Below are 21,701 nucleotides of genomic sequence, written 5' to 3'. Positions count from 1 at the left end.
TGTAGTTGGGATCATTGTCTGCATTTCATCTTCATCAGATGGCAGCAGATCTTTATCAAAAATGTCTCGGTATATTTTTCCATCCTTCCTTTATTATATGAAACGTGCCAGTACCGTACGATAAAAAACAGTCCCACATCACGGCGATTTTCACAGATTTTCTTCCAGTATTTCACAGGCTTATCTAAATGTTGTTCAGTAAACTTTAAACATGCTTTAACATGCTTTTTCTTCAGCAATGAGCATGGATACAGGGCAACGTGGTTGAGTGCATTACTTATTGTTTTATTTCAACTCTTCAGATAATTCTTTTCACTCCTCTGTGTCACGGTACTGGGTCGTGTGACCCAGTGTTTGAGTTTTATGTATTTTTTGTATTCATTTTCAAACTAGTTAATTTCTAGGTTGCTGTTCAGACCTTATTTCTTAGCTATTTCTGTCATCTCCCCCCGTACTCAGTCTCCCTGGTTCCCGCGTCTACGTTTCATGTGTATGCGGTTAAGTTCATGTCATGTTTAATGTTTGTGGTTAAGTTCATCTCATGTTTTATCTCCATGTCTATGTCTCCGTGTTTCCTGTTTTATTTTGTAAGAGTCTGGTGTTCTTTGTTCATTGTAGTTAGTGTTACTCTCCCCTGTATTGTCATTATGTTTCATTCGAGTCAGCTGTGTTCTCATGTGTCTCCACTTCCCCTGATCACCTCATGTGTGTATTTAAGTCCTCAGTCTTCCTTTGTTTGTTGTTGTGTTGTCTGTGTACCGCCCCCTGGTCAAGTTAAGTGTTTTTCAGGATTCTGTGCAGTTCATGTTTGCCATTTGGTTTATGTTGTTTTTCATGCAGCCGCACGATGAGGTTCCGTGCAGGTCATGTTCATATCTGTTTCGTCACGCCATTTGGTTGAGTTACCATGCATCTGCACAGCATTCTGTTCACAGTGATCATAGTTATTCTTTTCAGTCAGGTTAGTGTTTCTCCAGTTTAGGTTTTTGGTTAGTTGCAGTCTCTGTCCCTATTATGTTTTGTCCACTCCCCTCTGCATTAGCCCGAATAAAGGCTCGCTCTTAGTTTAAGTTCACTCCCGTCTCCTCGACTGTGTTCGCGCCTGGGTCCACCACACACACTCTCCACACGGTCTACCCCCGCTGACCGTGACACTCTGCTTGAAATCTTGCGGGGAGTACCTGGTCGTGGCTGGTATATGCTGCAATTATGTTCTTTCCACTTTCGGATTATGGCCCCAACACTGAAACCTTCAGTAGTTTAGAAATTCTTCTTTAACCAATGAAATCAGTATGTTTTGCAACAATAAAGTTGCAAAGGGCCTGAGAGAACTCCCCAGTTTTGCCCATCATTAAATGTTTCTTGTGTTTCTTCATGCATTCAGTACTTTTTCCCTGTGTCATTTCCGAATATTACACATATCTTAATTCATTGGGTGGAAATGGGTTCCAAATTGAAACCCAGAGTGTGTTAAATTTAAGGATGTATGATATAAGGATGTTTTGCTTAAAAAGTTCAGTGAGATCAGGCTTGTGTTCTTGCTTCTTTCAAAAGTTTCTTCAGTGTCTATTTGTGTCTGTCTACACGTTGGGTGAGTGCCGAGTATTTGGTTGTGCATATGGGGTGGGAATGCACGTTTGTGTCCGCGTGCGCCTGTTCGTCTGTGTCTATATGTCAGGTTGGGTCTTAGACTCAACCTCTCTGGGTACATCTCAGGCCCTCCAAAGTACGGAGGCCTATCTCCCCTCACCACACTCCCTGCCGGTGGCTGATGCCCTCAGACGTTGGTGTGTTGGTGGTCCTTATCGTCTGGGGCTGGGCGCTCATGTATGTACCGGCTCACTCCTGGTGGCCGATTGGCGGGGCCTGGCGCCTGTGGCCCGGCTGGGCTCCTTCCGGGGGGTGGGATGCCCTCAGGCCTCTGGCCTCTGTGCCTGAAGCTCGGTCCTCTCTGGCACAGCTGGCTGCTGGCAGAGCCCGCGGGCACGCCACTGCAACCCCCTCTGGCCTCTGCTCCGTAGCTGCTGGGTGACCTCTCGTTTGGGGCTCTACTCAGCTCTTCCCAGGAGGGTGGCACGGTTCCCCCCCTTTTGGTGGTCCTCCTCGGGTCCTTGTACTCTGGGGCCTCTGGATATCTGGGGCCTGGATCTCCTCCATACCTGCTTCATACCCTGGTGGACGGGGCTATGGCTCCCCACACTCCCTAGCAGATCGTTACATGGAGAAACCTTTGGAATACAAGCATGCTGATCCACACAGGTATGCACACAGGTGTACACACGGGTGTTCACAGATGCGGACTACACCTTTCTTGGCTGCTGCCTCAAAGCACATTGTGCGCTGTCTATCTTGTGTGCTGCACAATATCGTTTAATATTTAGTATCTACTGTTATCTACTGCTAGCTAGTTTATTGTGATGGTGCTGTTTTTTATTATGTTGCTCTTTGTTGTTTGCTTTCTCTTCTGTTTTTTTTTTCTCCATACAGGTGATCCAGGTGTTTTGTTTGTTTTTCTTTCTTTCTTCCCCCCCTTCTCACCGTCTCTTCTCCCCTTTGGTTTTCTTTCTCTCCCTCTCTTTCTTTCATTCTTTCTCCCTGTCCTATCCCCCAGTCATGTCTGTCCCGTTTGTAGCAACCGAAAATAAAATAAATTCATAATTATAATAAAGGTCAATCAAATGGACCAATATGGCAAGGCCATGATGATCCACTTGGTAAAATAAATCCGCTTGGCATCTTTCTTGGCCTTAAGACAACAATTCTGATGGCTAAAGATCCAAACGGGACACAAAAAAAAAAAAAAAAAAAAAAAGGTTTCTTCAGTGCAACTTCAAAAAGCCTGCTCTGGTAGATATTTTCAGTTCTGCATCTCTGTCAGCGTTGGTGACATCCTTCCTGTCAGAACTTGCAGTGGTATTGCTCCTTTCCTGAAGACACTTTAGGAAACTTAGAAGATACTTCAGGTGCAAAGCATGAACTCTGCTGATAGAAACATTTTGATTTTCGAGGCAAACATTCTTGTTATCATAAGCCTTCCAAAGTTTCTGCAATTGCTCAATACTGGAACAAATAGCTCTCCCAGTTAATGTAAGAATGAACAAAATGCAAACTAGTCTTTCAGAGAGAAAAAAAAAGATTTATTTCATTTTGGATTTCAGTATAAGTTTGACTTCACTGTCATATATTTGTGTTTATATCTTCTTCAAAACAGCTGTCAAGGGACACTTCCTGTCACCGAACGGCAGCTCTCTCAGTTGGCCCCAAGGTGGCGCTCGGATCCTTATTTTTCGGTGAAGAACTCGTTGCAGATCATAGTGATGCAGGCGACCAGCGTGACATACTCTTGAAAATCCACAATGCTGTCCGCGTTTGCGTCCAGCTCCCTGAAGATGTTGTCCATTTCTGCCTTGTCAATGGTGTTCTGCAGTGGACAAAAGTGTTAGCTTGAATTTAGACACTAAGTGATCATAAAACAAAGAACTGCTCAGCCTACTTCTGCTCAAATAGTTGCGCAAACCACAGTGGAAAATCTGTGTATTTTCCACTCTCTCAAAGTAAAAGTTCTGCATCAGTATGCCAGTGTTTTCAGGCAACCTACTGGGTGTGAGATAGAAGGAGGATAGAGACCACTCACGCCAAATGCGTCTCCAAGCTCATTTTGAAGAAGATCCTTCAGCTCTCCCTTGTTTAGGGTGAGTTTGTCTCCCTCCTTGCTAGAGTATTTATGAAAGGTGGCGATGAGCAGGGCCATAGCGTTCTGGATGTCAGACATGATTAGGGCTAGTTTAGGGAGACAGAAGGAAAACATAATGTTACGTCTGAGACTGCAGTGGTATTTGTTTATGCAGGAAATCCACACTGATTAAAGAAAGATGCCTCCTCTGAATAACGTTTACACATAATTCTGCTATGACTCATTATCTGGTGCAGATTAGGCTGAATCACGTGGTATTGTGGTCAAATATAGGATCTTAACAAAGGACATCATTGATATTTGGAACACGAGGAATTATTTAGAAGTAAACGAGGGGGAAAAAGGGGAATAGGCAGGGCCTGTTTGGTAAAACCAAAGTGAAAGAGATTGAGTCGTTTAACCCTGTGAGGTCCATTTTAGGTTTGCCTAAAATAATGATGCAGTGAAGCTCCTTTCAGTTACTTTTGAACCACTTCTGCAAATTAAATTGCTAATATATTTAAATTCTGGAATTATATATGTAAACATGCAGTAAAACATATGCATGTGCAAGTGCATACTGGAGGTCATAGCAGAAAACAGTGGCTGATATTACTGTTTGTCTTTGCCAAGGTTTCTCTAGGTTCTCAGTGGAGCTTGATAAAAATAAACTCAAGATTTCCACCTGGGCCCCACCACTCTTATTTCCCTTTTCAGCGGTCTCTAATGTAGCGTCTCTGCCAAGTGACACAGGACATTGTTCTGGCAACAGCAGGAGATAAGGAAGCAGGTTGCAGCTTAATTAAAGTCCCCAAAGCAACATCAGATGTCTGTTCTTCTAACATAGTATATCTAAATGATGCGTTCTTTCCACTTGACTGTATAAACCCAAGAGATTTGCTAGTGGTTATGTTGGGAGTCATACAGTGCTTTCCCCTCTTTAGGGAACACTAAGCTGAGGAAACTTTGGCATCAGAGAGTTTGGAAACAGACGGGAGTTACAAGGAAAGAGAGCACAAAACCTCATTCCTTAATTAGGTTGCAGTTAAAGGTGAGAATCGAGGGGTGCTGCTAACCAAAAAATCCCTTTAATGCATCCGTAAAAATGAGTTTCCAAACAAGTTAGTGGGATTCAGCCAAAATGAGCTCAGTCTTTTGCAGCATCAAGTTTCATAAGCAAGAAGAGAAGTTTAAGCATTAAAGTCCACATGGATGTGACAAACTTTGCAGTTCATCAATACTTTTCTGCTAATTCTTAATGTGCATTCATATAAAATTAACTGTAATGAGCATTGCTTGATTAAAATGAACAAACAAACAAAAAAAAAAAACCCAGGAAAAGTTTCCAGAGCGAGCAAATAAAAGCAGTTAACAAACAAAAAAAGCACTTGTAGGATTTTCTACTCACCAGTGCTGAGGTTTAAGACAATTCGAGGCTACTGTTGATCTTGGTAGAGCTGTTGTGATGAACCAATGGGTGGCAAAGATGCTTTATACATCACCACACCCAGTATCCCTCCCCCCTCCCTCTAGAATGCTCCTTTCATCTCCAACCACTCCTCCTTCCTTCATTTTTTAAAACATATTCTTTAACAAACACGACACTCGTGTGCTGTTACAGTGAATGTTTGCATTTGAGGATTTGGAGAATTCTAAAAACTTGCAGCATGTTTTACAAAATGTTTCTGACGTTATGATCTCAGGACTGCTTTTGAATCTGGAATTGCTGCAGAACAAAAGACAATAAAATATGAAATGTAAAGTTTGGGGTGCTGTGTCTTTAAGAGGACTTTTTGCATGAGACAATTAAAGTAAATTAAATAAATAATGGTCATGTAACAGTCTTGCATGACCGCATGCATGACATGTAACGGTCATGCATCAGGGATTTGACGGCCGCTCTCGCCGAGCGTCACGCTTCGCTCACCCAGGCTCTGGAGGGGGCACGGCGGAAACGAGGCGAGGCACTGGCTGCTCAAGTGGCGGAGAGACGTGGCTTGTTGGAGCACGCTGGGCTCATGGCGTTCACGCAGGAACTGTTGAAAGAAACAGATCAGCCCTGTTTTGTGCAGGCTTCTTGCCAGACTCATAACAGGTTTCCTTTTTGTTTACGTTGAGTAATCACTCTCTGATTTGATAGAATAGATCTTAGATTTAGCGCTTTCTTTCTTTTTTTGAGGGGAAATCTTCAGAGACTTCTCTTCGTGCATTCTTCTCTGTGTTGTTTGGCTTCAGGGTAGAGGAAGCAGGCTTAGAATGTATAGGAATCATAACTTCATTGGTTCCAATATAGGATTCATGTTTTATAATTGACTTGTTTTTCAGCTGATCAACTTCCCAAATAAAGAAACAGCATAAGCAGTGTTGTCAGTAAATCCAAAGAATAGCACAAAATGTGTGTATTGTCAAAGTTTCCAGTACCATATTTTTATTCTTGGAGTTGCTTTGCATGAGTCTTATTTATATAATACTAACCCCCTTTGTTATTTTCTTTCTGTAACAAGCTGTTTTAGCTCCCTTGCACCTTTGGGCCTACATTCATATGACTGGCTGCCTAATTTATTACATTTACTGGGATTATTTGTGCATACCCTTAACTCATTATTAGAAAGTTCAGTTTATTGTTGCATCTGTTATTGTAAAAGTAAATATCCATCAGAGAGGAGGCAGCAGACATGAAGTCTTTTCTTATACTTTTTAGCAAGACATGCTTTGCTGAGGGTTTATAAGTATTAATTGTATATGTTGTTAAATAAGTGGTAAACTGAGTGTAGTTATATTGCACTGCATTATATAGAAAGTGTGATTGCCATGCGAGGCACAGTTCAAGTTGCATAAAGGATAGTAATTGCACATTACTGTAAGACTGCATGGATGGAACAGTTATGGTTTCTTTCCATGTGCAAAATATGGATTTCTGACCCACTTAGATTGTAACAACACAAGAAGAAAATACAGAGACCCCTTTACATTTACTTTACTTTTGTTTTTCAGAGCCCTCCGCTTGCTCTTTGCTGCTTAGTAAAAGGCAAAGCAATAAATTACCCAGGCATCCTCACACTTGTGTGCTACATTCCTGTTTTTTTCTACTCAGTAAAATGTGCCTCCGATTAAATTGTTCTCTTTTTGCCTGTCTCGCTCAGGTGCTGACTTGTCCAGAACACGACCAGGAGAAGCTGCAGTTCTATTGTCGGTCATGTCAGCGGCTGCTCTGCCCCCTCTGCAAACTGCGCCGCATTCACACCGGACATAAAATCCTCCCAGTGGCCCAGGCGTACCAAGCGCTGAAGGTTTGACTCACAATCTGACATCTATCTCTGTCCCGCACAGTGAAAGGTTTACTAGAGGCAGGAATACACACAAAGCAAACATGTAGTAGTGAAGCCAGCATATATGTGAATAGTGTGAAACCCTCCATTTCACACATTTCACAGTTTAAAATAATATATTATAGTAGTCAAAGACTGCTTCACTGCTTCCTCTGACAAAGAAACTGAAATCAGCTGATTGTAGCACAAGTGCAAATGCAACCGATAAACAGGATCGATCGGCAGGCAGACTAACAATTCCAAGGAATTGGACTAGAGAACCGGTTCTTGATTCCCGTCCCTATCTATCCTTCCATCTTCTTTCACTTGTCTGGAACACCTCACCCAGGTGCCATCTGACAAGGTCAGATAAACAACCTCGACTAGCTCCTTTTTATTTGGAGAAGTAGCGACTCTGCTCCAAGTCTTTCACGCAAGACTGCAGAGATGAGATTCTGAGCTATCAAGGAGGAATTGTTGCGCCACTTAGACTTAGTCTAGATCTCTAAAATAGTTTTGCACTTCACTAACATTTGAAATGCAACCACCAAATGCAATGAAGGTAAAGATAAAAATGATGCAGTGCTGTTTAAAAAGCTACAGTAATGCAGCTTTAACTGTTAGACAAGCATAGTGTGCAAGATAATGCAGATGTGTGGCTGTGTGAAACTGATAATCCGTGTGCATTTGTTGTTTCTGTGTCGCTTATTTGGTGTTAATTTGACAGGAGAAGATTACAAAGGAGATGAACTACATTCTGTCCAACCAGGACACAGTTTTGGCTCAGATTACCCAGCTGGAGAGTTCCATCACACAGACTGAGGTGATTAATACTTCTGGCCCACAAAATCTCCCTGAACATGGGATTAAAATCAGTCAGCAGCTACTGCAAGTATTTGTTCAGCTTGGCTGTTTAGGATTGGATACTATGTACAACTGCTGCATGTTTGATACATAACTCAAAAATGTGTCTTTTCTCAAAGTGTTTTATAATGTTATTTGGACCCTTTTTAAGAATGTACCAGCAGAAGCCTGGTGTTAGTTCTCCAAACTTGTCTTTGTGCTTTTTCCTCACCAGGTAAACAGCGTGTCGGCCAGAAAGTAGCTGGCTCAGAGCATCAGGGATTTGACGGCCGCTCTCGCCGAGCGTCACGCTTCGCTCACCCAGGCTCTGGAGGGGGCACGGCGGAAACGAGGCGAGGCACTGGCTGCTCAAGTGGCGGAGAGACGTGGCTTGTTGGAGCACGCTGGGCTCATGGCGTTCACGCAGGAACTGCTGAAAGAAACAGATCAGCCCTGTTTTGTGCAGGCTTCTTGCCAGACTCATAACAGGTTTCCCTTTTGTTTACGTTGACTAATCACACTCTGATTTGATAGAATAGATCTTAGATTAGCGCTTTCTTTCTTTTTTTTGAGGGGAAATCTTCAGAGACTTCTCTTCGTGCATTCTTCTCTGCTTTGTTTGGCTTCAGGGTAGAGGAAGCAGGCTTAGAATGTATAGGAATCATAACTTCATTGGTTCCAATATAGGATTCATGTCTTATAATTGACTTGTTTTTCAGCTGATCATCTTGCCAAATAAAGAAACAGCATAAGCAGTGTTGTCAGTAAATCCAAAGAATAGCACAAAATGTGTGTATTGCCAAAGTTTCCAGTACCATATTTGTTTGTTTTTTTTCTGTAACAAGCTGTTTTAGCTCCCTTGCACCTTTGAGCCTACATTCTTATGACTGGCTGCCCAATTTATTACATTTACTGGGACTATTTGTGCATACCCTTAACTCATTATTTGAAAGTTCAGTTTATTGTTGCATCTGTTATTGTAAAAGTAAATATCCATCAGAGAGGAGGCAGGGAACACCCTGGCTAGGTTCAAATGTAAATATGTGAAAGGAAATAAGGAAAGCCCCACATACAGCACAGTATCTGGAAATAAAAACTGAAGGGATGTCACTAATGTGTTGTTTATATTTTTTTATTACAATAGAAATATAGATTAAAAACAGTCTTATCTTTTATTCATTAATTTTTCTTTTTCATACGTCCTTCAAAACTGTGAGTCTTCCTCACTGTCCCTCCTGAAAGCCTTTGTTGATTCCTTCCTTCCTTGCCCTCTGACGCTGGAGTCTGCACCATCCTGGCACTTTTCTGTAGAGTATCGCCGTCGTGGTGTAGTACCAGGAGGAGCGTCCAGAGGTGGGATCAGAGGAGGACTGGCCGCTGCACGCTGGGGCTGGCAGCGATTGGACGAAGTGAGTGGAAGCAGCGCTGTGATTGACAGGTTGGAAATGGACAGCGTGTACGTGCTGCGGGTGAGAGGCTGCAACAAGGCGGGCTACGGAGAGTACAGTGAGGAGGTGTACCTGCACACCCCGCCTGCACCAGGTGAGGGAACACACAGAGCTTCTTAGTTGTCCTTATTAACAACTGAACAGGACGACTTTGTCACAGTGTAAACACACCCAAACAACATGGCTGTTTGAGGAAAAAAAAACAAACCAGAAACATGTCAAACTAGTTTGACGTGAGGTTGTTTACATGCATGTCACAGATTATCGTGGGAAAGCAACCACACCTTGAAACTGGACTACAACCAGTTTTCTACCATATATATTTTTGGGAGTCAATGTTTTATTTATGAGATCTTATCTGCCGACTCAACATTTACCCCAATTAATAATCATGACTATGACACCAAGCAATTGCATCCCAGTTTAAAGTGCAGTGACTTTCAGGCATTGCTTCAAAAAGGTTCAGATGGTTTCCTGCATAAAGTCTTTTAAATTTTCTGCACAAGCAGCCTCTGTAAGCACTGTGACTTTGTCAGAATTATCACCTTATGATTGTATCTCTCTTTCACCAAGCTAACTGATAATAAACATGTTGTGTATAAACACTGTTGTGTAAAAGTATTCGCCCCATCTGTCTTAGTTTTCTTCATATGTCACACTTACATGTTTGAGATCATCAAACTAATTTTAGTATTAGACGAAGATAATGCAAATACAAAAAGCATGTTTTTGTATGATGATTTAAAGTTCTTAAATGATGATTGAAGCTGACTCCGGGGTGAACAAAGGCCAAAATAACAAACAAAACCAGTTTAATCAGTCAAGGAGGTGCTACCTAAACCCTACGTGATGAAAAGAACAAACAAAAGACAAATGCTACGCCTAACTCCCTAACTGAATAAACAGGAGGGAACAATACAGAAAACAACAAGGCAGCTCACCCTTTCGGCTTCAGTGACTATTTACAAGGTGCTATTTACAAGTGAAGGCTAATTTACACACTATATACAAACTCAATAGGTCAAGAGAATCACAAATATCACAGAGTTTGGAGGCCAGGGTCAGGTCTGCTGCTGGTGTCAGTTGCTGCCCCGGGACAACTGCTGGTGAGGGATTTTGAAAGCGACCACATGATCAGGGGACCAATCAGCAGCTGTCAGCTTATCCAGTCAGGGACCTGCAAAGACTTAAAGACACAGAAAAAGAAACAGCCACCAAAACACATTATGGCCAGGGCCATAACACCCCCTAAACCTAGTCATTGGTTGTGATGGCAGCAAGAACTGCAATCCAGCTTTTGCAATACCTGCCAGTGAGTGATTCTCCCAGTCAGTCTGGCTCTGAAGGACCTTTGTGGCCGCCCAACTGACTTTTTCGCCGCTGCCCTCTGTGAAATCTTTGGCGATGACGTACTTCCATCTCCTCCAGAACTTGACAGAGCTCACCGTACATTAGCCCCAAAGCCGAAACCGGGCGACCGACCACGATCAGTGATTCTACGCTTCCACAGGTTTCAGACCAAAGAGCTCATTATCAGGGAGACGCGTCGGTGGGGTGTTCTAAACTACCGGACCAGCCGATTCGCATCGTGGAGGATTACTGCCCCAAAATCTTAAACCAGAGGGCCGACTACAGAGAGGTGATGGCAGAGCTTTACAATCGAGGCCTGAGGCCCTCATTGGCATACCCTGCCCGTCTCCGTATCACCTTAGCCGGAGGAGAGAGAAGGTGGCTACGTTCCGTTGAAGAGGCCCGGCGATACATCGACAACCACCCTACTGTGCAGCCCACACAGTAACTGAGACAGACTGACTTTCGGATCAACACAGCACCCTTACTCAGACGACAAACCCCTTTTTTTTCTCCTCCCTTTTGTTTTTTAAGCACCCTACAACCTTTTCAAAGGGCCTGGACTCACCGTCAGCGCCTGAGATACGGTCAGGTGACGTAGCGTTTTAATTCCATACCCTCCTGTTCCATCTTAACTCAGAGGTAGAAGCGTTTATATATTTAGATTTATATTTATTTTATTTTTATTTAATTTATTCACTTGCGTTGCCTTAACTAGTGATGTGCGATACCACTGATTTCCTTTCCGATCCGATACCAAGTAATATTCAGGGTGGTATCGACGATACTGATCCAATACCGATACTTTGTACAAAAACTTATTTTATTTATTGTATCTCAAATTATAGTGTCATAATGATTACAGGACATCAGATTTCTTGTTCTTATCACTTAATAATGCAGAGTTCATCATATAGACATAAAAAAAACTGAAGTTGTGCACTATTTGAACACCTTGCCTGCCTGCATCACTAAAGGACTCCGTGAGAGACGTCTGTCTCGCCCTAGCAGCACCTGTCCCTCTCCTCCTCTTCAGTTCGCCTCAACATACGCTCATCATATTCTGTGATATGATTTACTCTGAGGTGTTTGACAAGGTTAGTGATGTTGCCACAACCATACATGCCAACCCTCCCGATTTTTCCAGGAGAATCCCAAATTTCAGTGCCCCTCCCGAAAATCTCCCGGAGCCACCATTCTCCCGAATTTCTCCCGATTGTCCACCCGGACAACAAAATTGAAAAACAGCCAATTCCAGTCTCTAACAATGGCGGCAGATACTTAATTTTAATATTACTCTCATTTCTCTTTCTGGGTCGCAAAAAAACTTAACATATTTTCAGGTGAGAATGTAGCTGTGTAAACTTCAAATATCTGAGCCAACCCGACACATCGTTTTCAAACCCCCGCGGTCTTTCGCTACTCGGGTTAAACATATATAAGTCACTTTGATAACTTAAAAATGTTATTGTTTGGCTTTTTCAGTGTTTTATTTGTTCGTGAGTAAATCGGTTTGGCTGAGATTAAAGTTATTAGATTAGATTAAATTAAATTTAACTTTATTAATCCATCGGGTGGGTTCCTCCGGGTTTTCACACAGCTGAATAAACGTCAAACAGAAAACTGATTAAACATAAGTGTGAGACGGTCGAGAGTTTACGTCAGCGCCCGGTTATATTTTAGATAGCAAGGAGCAGACGGCAGAGTTTCACTCCACCGAGGGAGCTCGCTTTCTTTAGACCGCGAAGGCCGGGTCCTCAGGTGGAAGCAGCCTCTGAATTTGGACACCCCCGCTGTTTCCGGGCTGGCCAATAATAATGGTGACATTTAACGTATTTTATCCGATAAATAAACACTGTAAAATGTATTTATCACTCCCACCCCCCACCCCAACAGCCCTTTTGAATGTCTCCCTAATTCTGAGGTCTCAAGGTTGGCAAGTATGGCCACAACACCTCACTTTTTTGCCACATGTATCCAAACCATGTCTCAGCTGTTTGTGGAGGTAAAATACGTCCGCACATGACTCCAATTACGCTCAGCCATTGTTGTGAGTGCGCACGCCAGCGGCTGTGAGACATTTATACAGCCGTATTTCGCACATAACTATGAAAGGCGGAAGAGGAAGTAGTTCCTTTGAATGTAGACAATCCGAATGATATAGTTTCTTTCCACTGTGTTCCTGTTAATGATAAACTATAAATTTACCCTAAATTACTAAAATATCGATATTTTAATGTGAGAATCGATTCTAGAACATAAATGATTGGTATCGGAGGAATCGATATTTCAGGATCGATCCGCACATCACTACTCATAATACAAGTCAGAGCTTGTTAGTTTTTACTTCCAATAGTGTTAACCAGTGTTGGGTAAGTTACTTTAAATTAGTAACTTAGTTACAGTACTAGTTACTTCTATCAAAAGTAACTCAGTTACTTCAAGTTACTCGTTACTTTCAAAGTAACTAGTTACTAGGGAAAGTAACTTTGGTTTTACTCAGAATTCTCTTGTTAATGTGTTGCTTCCATAACTTTACCAGTCTTCTAGCTTGCTTACTTGCCACAAATGCACTGTGCCACCTACCAATAGAAAAAAAATAAAATAATGTGCATATTTCCACGAGAGAAATCCCACGCCTGGACCGTCATTGACCACTGCCATGATTCTAGCCTACGTCACAGCGTCATGTGCGCTTTTTACATCCAACACAAAAACTGCAGTCGTGGTGCTTTCGATTGTACTCAGAACTCGGAAATTCTGCCTTCCGAGTAGGAAGATGTAGGTAACACCAGACTGCAGATGAACTGCATACAGGGCTGGACTGGGACAAAAAATCGGCCCGGGCATTTTGACTAGAGACTGGCCTGCCATTATAGGAAAAATCATAAAGCCTTTGAATGAAAACAAACGCTGTTGTGACAGTGATGTACACTGTTTTGATGGTATATATGTATCAATCTATCAATCGCTTGTTGTAAGATTCAGATAATTATTTTTTAAAAGCTAGACATTTTAAATGAGAATAAGAAAGAAAAGTATTTCCTTGTGCCCCCCTCTCCCTGTTAATGCCCTACCTGGCCCCCTGGCAACACTTTGCTAGACCCGCCCCTGCACAGTTACCAGCTGTCAGCTACTTAAAAAAGGATCCTGGTGTTATTTGTCTCTCAGAAACAGTTCATAACTTCCCTTCAACTCATTCACGTCACCTAAAAGGTAAACCTGTTTCTCCATCACATGCTCAGCTCTGATGATTCAGTAAGAACATTTCCTGGTTTCATCTTCATGTTTCCCTCTCACCAGATAACCTAACCGATATCATGACCAGCAGCTTTTACGGCTGTGGCTCCAGCAAACATCAGCTGATACTAGAAATTAATATTAAATAAATTCTAACAACGTGCTGCTGTTGTTTAACGGGACATCGGCTGGTTTCTTTCGATAAACAAACAAGAGAGAAAAGCCGATCAGCTGATCATTGATCAGTTTTCATGATTGAAGTAGAAACAGGAGAGGGAGGGTGAGAGGATGAGAGGAGAAGAGGCAGCTGTGCAGCAAACACAGAATAACTCCAGCTTTGTGTCTTTTTCATTGTAGCTGAAGTCCGGGACAAACTGCGTTCCTTTTCACATCAATACGAAACTCGTGATATTTTCTCTGAATACGGGACATTCTGTTTTTTACGGGACGGTTGGCAACTCTAATAATTAACCTTATGAACAAAATAAAGTTCAACATCACTAACATCATAGCACCCACCCAGCTGTATGTCATGCTAGCTAGTACACAGTATGAAAAAGTCAGAATAACGAAAATAAACTCCACCTAAACTTGGTTCATATCTGACCCAGATAGACTGCAGGTCATAACTTCTTACCTGAAGTTCGGACCAGCGGCCGCCTCGGGTCTCTCTTCCTTCTGCGTCCCCTTTCTGTCATCCACCTGCTGGCCTCCACCACTTGCTAATGTTACTGAATCTGTGGAAGCTCCGCAATAGCCACCACACGAAGTAACGAGTAATGACCCTATCTAAATCCCAGTAACGACTAACGTGTTCCTGATTTTGGCATAATAACTAGTTACCGTGATCGTTACCACAATAATAACGTGGTTACTGTAACGCGTTACTTAATAACGCGTTAGTCCCAACACTGGTGTTAACATACTACACAGGTCATGAACAAGATTTTTTTTTTCTTTCATTCAAAGCAGTTAATTAAAAGTAGTCTAACATAAATGTAAATGCTGTAATTTGATTATTTTAATAAACCATGTAACTTGGATGGATTCTATGCTGGCATGACCACAGTGCACACGTCTGCTGTTGCTCACAGTTGTCTAAGGGACCGCTCAGGGAGTTTGTGTGTTGCTCAGACACATGAAAAATTAGAGGGAACATTGCTTGTGAGGTTATCTCAAACAAACTCCGTCAGTCTTGATGCTGTTGAACAACAAAATGTTTAAAAATGTCACGAGTTTACCTGGTGATATTCTCATGCGCGACGCGATCGCGAAAACGGCAAACAATTAACACCACACCGATGTTGTTCACAGGACAGCAAGAGTAAACGATCGGGAGAATCTAGTCGTCGTTATCATCCCCCTCGCACGTTTTATTCCTCCGATTTCAGTGTTTTTACTTCACAACTAAAGCGAGCAGTTTACTTTGTGTGCACTAACATGGACTCGAATCAACCAGCGCCACCTCTGGCCAAGTGCCATAGCCTACAGCCAGATGTAGAAATCTTTTGTTTTAAATCTAAGTTAGGAAGATTCATGTTTTAAAACAAGCACTTTTTGTGAGAAATGCAAGAAGTACATCTGCAGTAAGCACACAGTTACATTCTGTCCATCATGTGGACAAAACTGAAAATGTTGAACATTGGAAAACTGAGAATATCGGGCAAGTTCAAAAGAAATGTGTTTGTAAGAACGAAAAACCTCTACCAAATTGTTCCTAAAAATAGTTGTGGAACGTCAAACTGTATGTCTGTGTTCTACATATTTATCTAATGGAAATTAAAGTTGCTATTGTTTTAGTGCAGTTTTTTGACAACTCTGATTCTTTTGCGGGTCATTTTGACCCGTACTGTGTAAATCCACTCAATGTCATTTTTTTTCTTCAACATAATACACGGGTTAATTTCCTAAACTTGCATATGGTCTTCAATTTGTAGCAAATACACTATCACATAGCAGCTGGAGCAGTCTCAAATGAGGTCAGTCCACTACTGCCACCTGTGGCTAAATGCCACAGCCTACTACTAGATTAACTACTTCCTTTGGGGATAGTCCTCTGACTGAATTTTCTTTGTGACTGTGCGACCTGGTATTACTGAACAGATTTATCACATGTTGATAGCTGTGGATTAGCTATTGGATTTTTTTTTAATCTTGTTTTTTTTTTTAGGATTATTGGGTTTTTGTCCTCTGTGTTATGGTGACTGTGGTGTACCTGTTTTTTAAGGGTGTTTTTTTGTTTGTGGTGTTTGTTTATTTGAGTGTGCAAGTGGAATTCAGCAGGGGGGAATGTAACAGTGTTTATGTGGTGTTATTCCACTTGCCACAAATGTCAGTGTAATGGGGAAACAGCGCCCCCCCCTCTCGGTGTGGCTGGTTAGGTGAGGCTGGCTGCAGTAATCGCTGCCAGTCTGCCGTAGCCATACGAGAGGCGAGTTGTATTGTTCCGCACACGATATAGCTAAGTAGTACAGACACACAAAACATGTTTGATTAGCTGATGGGCACCGAGTGTAATAAGTGCTTAGTGGACACATGTCCAACACCAGTTTTATGTACTTTTCATTTGTTTATTATTGTGTAAAACTGTATGCTAAAGCGGAATGCTAATGGGATGTTCTGCCGTAGTGTGCTGTGCGGAGTGGTGTGTGGCGAGCCTGTGCACTGATAATACACCATTCTTTCCATTCAGGTACATCACTTGTTGTTGCTGTTATTGTATTGTATATTAGAAATCGTAATATTGCTGCAGTAATCGCTGCCAGTCTGCCGTAGCCATACGAGAGTGTGCTGTGCGGAGTGGTGTGTGGCGAGCCTGTGCACTGATAATACACCGTTGTTTCCATTCAGGAAATAAAGTGGCAACGATCGATCAGAGACTCCTTGTCTTTTTAAAAACACTACACAACGCAGAGTCGAGGAGTCTGTTTGGGCCGAACTGTTGCAGCGGGATGAAGCAGAAACCGGTTACACTAGTCTGTTTGGCGCCCTGGGCGAACACTCCCTCTGCCCCCCCCCCCCCACACACACACACACATACACACACACATACACATATAAAACATATTATGGATTGTACATTAACATAAAACTTGTTGGAACCATACTGAATTTCACCAGAGAAACACGCACATACATGAAGTGAGAGAGAGTATGCATAGTATGCAAACGGCTACCAAACAGCCATCATGTTTCAGGATACATGACCTGCCATTATCCAATGACACATCTGCTTACCTGTATCTTTTGCTCGTTTCTCCTCTTCTTTTCTCTTTTTTCTAAACTGAGGACCTGATGGCTTTGAACCCAGGATTCAAATCATGAATACATAATGGGCTTGGATTTACAACATTCTAAATGAAATGTGCTCTATTTGGAAGCAGCAGGTCTCCCTCCCCTTTCCACTGGTTGCGTGTAAGACATTAAATAATCAAAATATAAATTTTAAATTGTTATTGATCCCTTTACCTCGAGTCCTAAAGTGTATATTTATTTTCTTACTCTTCTTATATTTATTGTTTGTTTACTTGCACTGATGTAACTGGAACTTCGTCGTCTCTCTATATACTGGACTGTATGTAGCGGAGATGACAATAAAGTTTACTTTGACTTCAGCAGCGAGCAGGCGCACCGAGGAAAAACATTATAAGTCTGTATCATAATGTATGCTGCTTTCGTGTTTGTTGGTTTGTTTTAATTTTGCTTTATTTTGCGAGTTGGTTATTAGATGCCGCTCGAGCCAGCCAGAGAATCCCCCGCCGCCCCGCCCTCTCCTCCCTGTGCCGCAAGCAGCAGGCGCACCTCGCAAACGGAGGGCGCCCTTACTCCCAGCAAATGGGCGATAGAAAACCGATTGGTGCCTATGCCATCCCCAGTATGCGCTGGCATGACGTCGCGCAGCATGAGCCGAGCAATTTTTTATTTATTTTTTACCGATGCCAGTGATGCCGCCCCCCACCACGATGCCCGTGTCGCCCGTATCTAAAACCGCTACTGTGCGTACAGCAACCGTGTGTGAAAAGTGGTCAATAAAGACATGCTGAAAAGCGCGTTCATGCAAACATCGTCGGGTCTGCCATGGTATGTTTACAATGGGACTTCTGCTCCTGAACCTCTGCGCACAGCGTCTGCAGATCGGGGCTGTACGAAGTCACTTTCATCTTTACGCAGGACTGTAAGCTGTCATCTGTCAGGCGTGAGCGGTGTTTGTTTTTAACATAGTTCACAGTGGAGAATAGCTGCTGGCATAATGTGGATCCGAAGATCCATATTTGGCTTACCTGGGGTTGAAAGTCTCGATAAATGCACGGCGTTTCGGCGGGTATACCGGCTTCCGCCAGTGTGATGCTTATTTTGAGCGATGAAAAAATAATAGAATATAGTTTTATTTTTATATTTCAATATCACAATAATCTTCCAATTTAGAACTACAAGTTAAAAAAGAACTACCATAAATAAAATACACTTCAGCTAAATACTTCTAATTTATTTTCCCAAACCACGCAGAGCCGCACTATAAGGACTAAAGAGCCGCATGCGGCTCCGGAGCCGCATGTTGCCGACCCCTGGGCTAGGTGGTATATAATGATGTGCTACGTGATCGCTAGCGACACAGCTATGTTAGCATAACATAAACAGTGAAGCTGGAGGATGAAGCTAACACTTTTCCACTCGATAAAAGTTAACAAGAAGCTTCCTGATGGTTAGAGACAAATGCAATCGCATGGCAGGATGCTGTAAACTGACCAAACTTCAGTCAGGAGAACAACTGAGATAATCCATCCACAATAGAAGGTTAGTCATTAATATACTGCAACAACATAGGAACAGAGCAGCTGTGATAGAATACATCATTAATGAATCAATGGTACAGAAGTGGAGGAAGCAAAAAGAATGAGTTGAATAAAGTTTGATTTATCTGACTGCTTTGTTTCGCTTAATGTGCCTTATAATCCCGTGCACCTTATGGTCCGAGAAATACGTATTTGACTTTTTTATTTGGCACACTGCAGTTTAATGTTGCAAAGCACCTCTTTTTAACTTCAGTGGATATTATACATGGTTATGCTCAGGATATGTCAGCCCATTTCTACTGGAAATGCCTTTTGGTTAAACCTTCAGCAAGGAATTTGCATTTGCACTGTTAAATTTTTATATAGCTTTAATGCACATAAAAAAACAGCTTCTTGTTTAAGTGAAAATAAATGGATGGTGTTTTTTTTGCGCTAGTAAAGTTGTGGAGTTGTATTTTGTCTCGCATCAATTATATCGTCAGTTATATCTTTATTGCAAATTTTCAAATATATATCATGATAAATATTTTTGGCCGTATCGCCCTGCTCTATCATCCAGTAAGTTAGCAGCTGGGGCTTCTGGAAAATTGGAGAGGTGGGATTGCAAAAAATGTCTGAGTTGTAAATATCTAAAAAAGTGAGTTTTGGGAAGACTGTATTTTTCTGACAGTGAGCCAATGATGCTAGTTTATTATGTATAAAGAGATCTTTAAAGTAAATAATACCTGCTCTAAACCAGACCTGGAATAAGTTGTTCAAAGTTGGGGGGAGGAATAGGTGGTTTGAAAGGATGGGGCTTTGAAGTGAAAAATTATTAAGATTGAAATGTTTCCTGAACTGCGCCCACACCCTGAGGGAGTGCCGAATTATCGGATTAGATGTAAAGTTGTCAATGGATAAAGGAAGAGAGGAACCCAGAAAGGAGGCAAGAGAAATACCCTGAGTTGAGTCTGATTCCATTGCCAGCCAGCTGGTGTGGCCCACACCTTCCCCAGACTGTAGCCAGTAGGTCAGGGACCGAATATTGGCAGCCAAATAGTAAAAGCTGAAGTTGGGGAGTGCCAGACCCACTTCAATCTTAGGTTTCTGTAAATGCACCTTAGCTACTCGAGATTGTTTACCCTTCCAAATGTAAGAGGAGATTATAGAGTCTAGAGTTGTAAAGAAAGACTTGGGGATGAAGACTGGTAAAGATTGAAATAAGTATAAGAATTTAGGAAGGATATTCATTTTAATTGAATTAAGTCGTCCGACCAGAGTTGTGTTCAGGGGTGACCACTGTTGAAGGCTTTGTCTGACATTCTTCAATAGTGTAAAAAGTTGGCTTTGAGAAGTTGCTTATACTTTACACCCAGGTAGGTGAACTGCTCTTTAACCACTTTAAAGGGGAAACCCGACAAATCTATTGGGAATGCTTCTTCATTTAATAGACAAAGTTAGCTCTTGGACAGATTTAATTTATAACCAGAGACTTGACTGAAACGCGCGAGTAGAGACAATATAGACGGTAGGGAAGTATTTGGGTTTGAAATAAAAAGCAATAAATCGTCAGCATAGAGAGAGACATGTGCTGTGTCCGAATTCAGGGGAAGGATGCTCATAAGGACACTACCTACCTACGTCACAAGGTAGTGTCCTTAGACAGACGGGTAGTCAGGAAGTGAGCGGCTGTGGACAGCCCCCCTTTTTTCTCCATAGAAACTTTATTTGGACAATTTTAATTCTCGCGGAGCTAGAAAAACCTTATCGTCGTCGCCCGCACGTTTTGTACCTTAGGCTCATCAGAGACAATCATATCCAGGTAAAATAATTTCCTTTAATCTACACGCATTTAGGAATTACAGCTACACGAATAATTGAATTATTGCCAGCGTTGTGCCAAAAAAGTGTTCGCCTGCCAAGACTGATTTCCAATGTTTCTGTGTGTAATATGTGTAATATCTTTATGTATGTTAGTAAATAGACTTCGGTGAACATGGTTTACAAAGGGGTTTTATATATACAATAATTACCTGTTGTTCAAGTATCTTTATAACTCTGGTTATAATGTAGGTACAATTGATATATTTGTTGCGCTGTCTGCTGTCCTCTTGGCCAGATTACTCTTAAAAAATTAATTTCTAATGTTAACAAGATTTTTTTTTAACTGGATAAATAAAGCATATATAAAAGTCACTGCCAAAAACTGATTGCAGCTTCTACCTTGTTACAGGAATGTTGCTGGTGGCTCAAAGTGACTTGATATCATTAATGAGGGAAACATTTGACATATGTTTCACGTATTATAGACCAGCAAGTTATTCACAGCAGGCAGGTTAAATACGAGCAATCAGTTTAGGGCAAAAACCGGAAATCAGTTTTGGCAGACGATCATTTTTTGACACAACATCGGTCATTCTTACACATGTACTGTATCATATAAAATATATAAACTAAATATCTTTGAAATGCATAGAATCTAATCTAATCTTTTGTTGTTGTTTTTTTACATAGCACTTTATTAAACTGTTGTCTGCTACAGAGTTACAAGTATTATACTAATAATAAAGCATCCACCATCTCCTGTTTGCATATTTCTGAAAACATCTTAGTGGTGTGGCAGCCATTGATTGAGCCAGCCCTGCAAACCCTGTGGATGGATGATGCAGTGGACAGTGAGAGGAAGCATCCTAAAGCTCTTTGCAGACCACCCTGTGTGATTCTCCACTCGCAGACCAGAAAAGACAAACCTCAGTTGCAGCACCCCATCCACGTCTGATCTTGCTCGGGCAGATTCAGCAACACTGCCAGAGACTTCCTGTAATCTATTACAGTTGTTCAAGAAACGGTCCAGGAACAGGTCACTCAGGTTAATCCTGTGTGAACAACTGAAAATATTGTTTTTTCACCTTTACATACTGTGTATTTGAAATATTCTTGTTTAATTGTTATTGTTATTTACTTTATTGCTATCAAATAAATATCCAAGTAATATTGTTCAAAGTTAGCGTTATGTTCATACATGTTAAAAATGCCTGTAAATCAAATTGAGTTCAGTGACAATTAC

The 21,701-nt window shown here is 41.7% G+C and overlaps 2 protein-coding genes across 3 annotated transcripts; one reads left to right on the top strand and one right to left on the bottom strand.

The window, feature by feature from the left end:
* Positions 1–3,120: 3,120 nt before the first annotated feature.
* LOC146363055 (ictacalcin-like) lies at positions 3,121–5,184 on the bottom strand. 2 transcript variants are annotated; one of them, XM_084919986.1, is made up of 3 exons: positions 5,082–5,184; positions 3,635–3,780; positions 3,123–3,421 (listed from the first exon to the last, which is right to left on the bottom strand). In XM_084919986.1, exons 2-3 carry the CDS (start codon positions 3,770–3,772, stop codon positions 3,281–3,283), a joined length of 279 nt encoding a protein of 92 aa, XP_084776112.1. In that variant the 5' UTR covers positions 3,773–3,780; positions 5,082–5,184; the 3' UTR covers positions 3,123–3,280. The 2 variants fall into 2 exon arrangements, with proteins under 2 accessions (XP_084776113.1, XP_084776112.1); XM_084919987.1 differs by lacking the exon at positions 5,082–5,184 and having other exon boundaries at positions 3,121–3,421; positions 3,635–3,778.
* Positions 5,185–6,756: 1,572 nt separating this feature from the next.
* On the top strand, positions 6,757–16,825 carry LOC146363054 (tripartite motif-containing protein 46-like). The gene is made up of 3 exons (XM_084919894.1): positions 6,757–6,963; positions 7,709–7,804; positions 8,060–16,825. Exons 1-3 carry the CDS (start codon positions 6,772–6,774, stop codon positions 8,084–8,086), a joined length of 315 nt encoding a protein of 104 aa, XP_084776020.1. The 5' UTR covers positions 6,757–6,771; the 3' UTR covers positions 8,087–16,825.
* The last annotated feature ends 4,876 nt before the right edge of the window (positions 16,826–21,701 follow it).

Source organism: Perissodus microlepis, chromosome 22, assembly GCF_051167445.1.
Source record: "Perissodus microlepis isolate ML-2025 ecotype Zambia chromosome 22, ASM5116744v1, whole genome shotgun sequence".
Taxonomy (NCBI): Eukaryota; Metazoa; Chordata; class Actinopteri; order Cichliformes; family Cichlidae; genus Perissodus; species Perissodus microlepis.
Note: the sequence above shows the minus strand (reverse complement) of the source record. Positions and strands in the feature narration are given on the sequence as shown.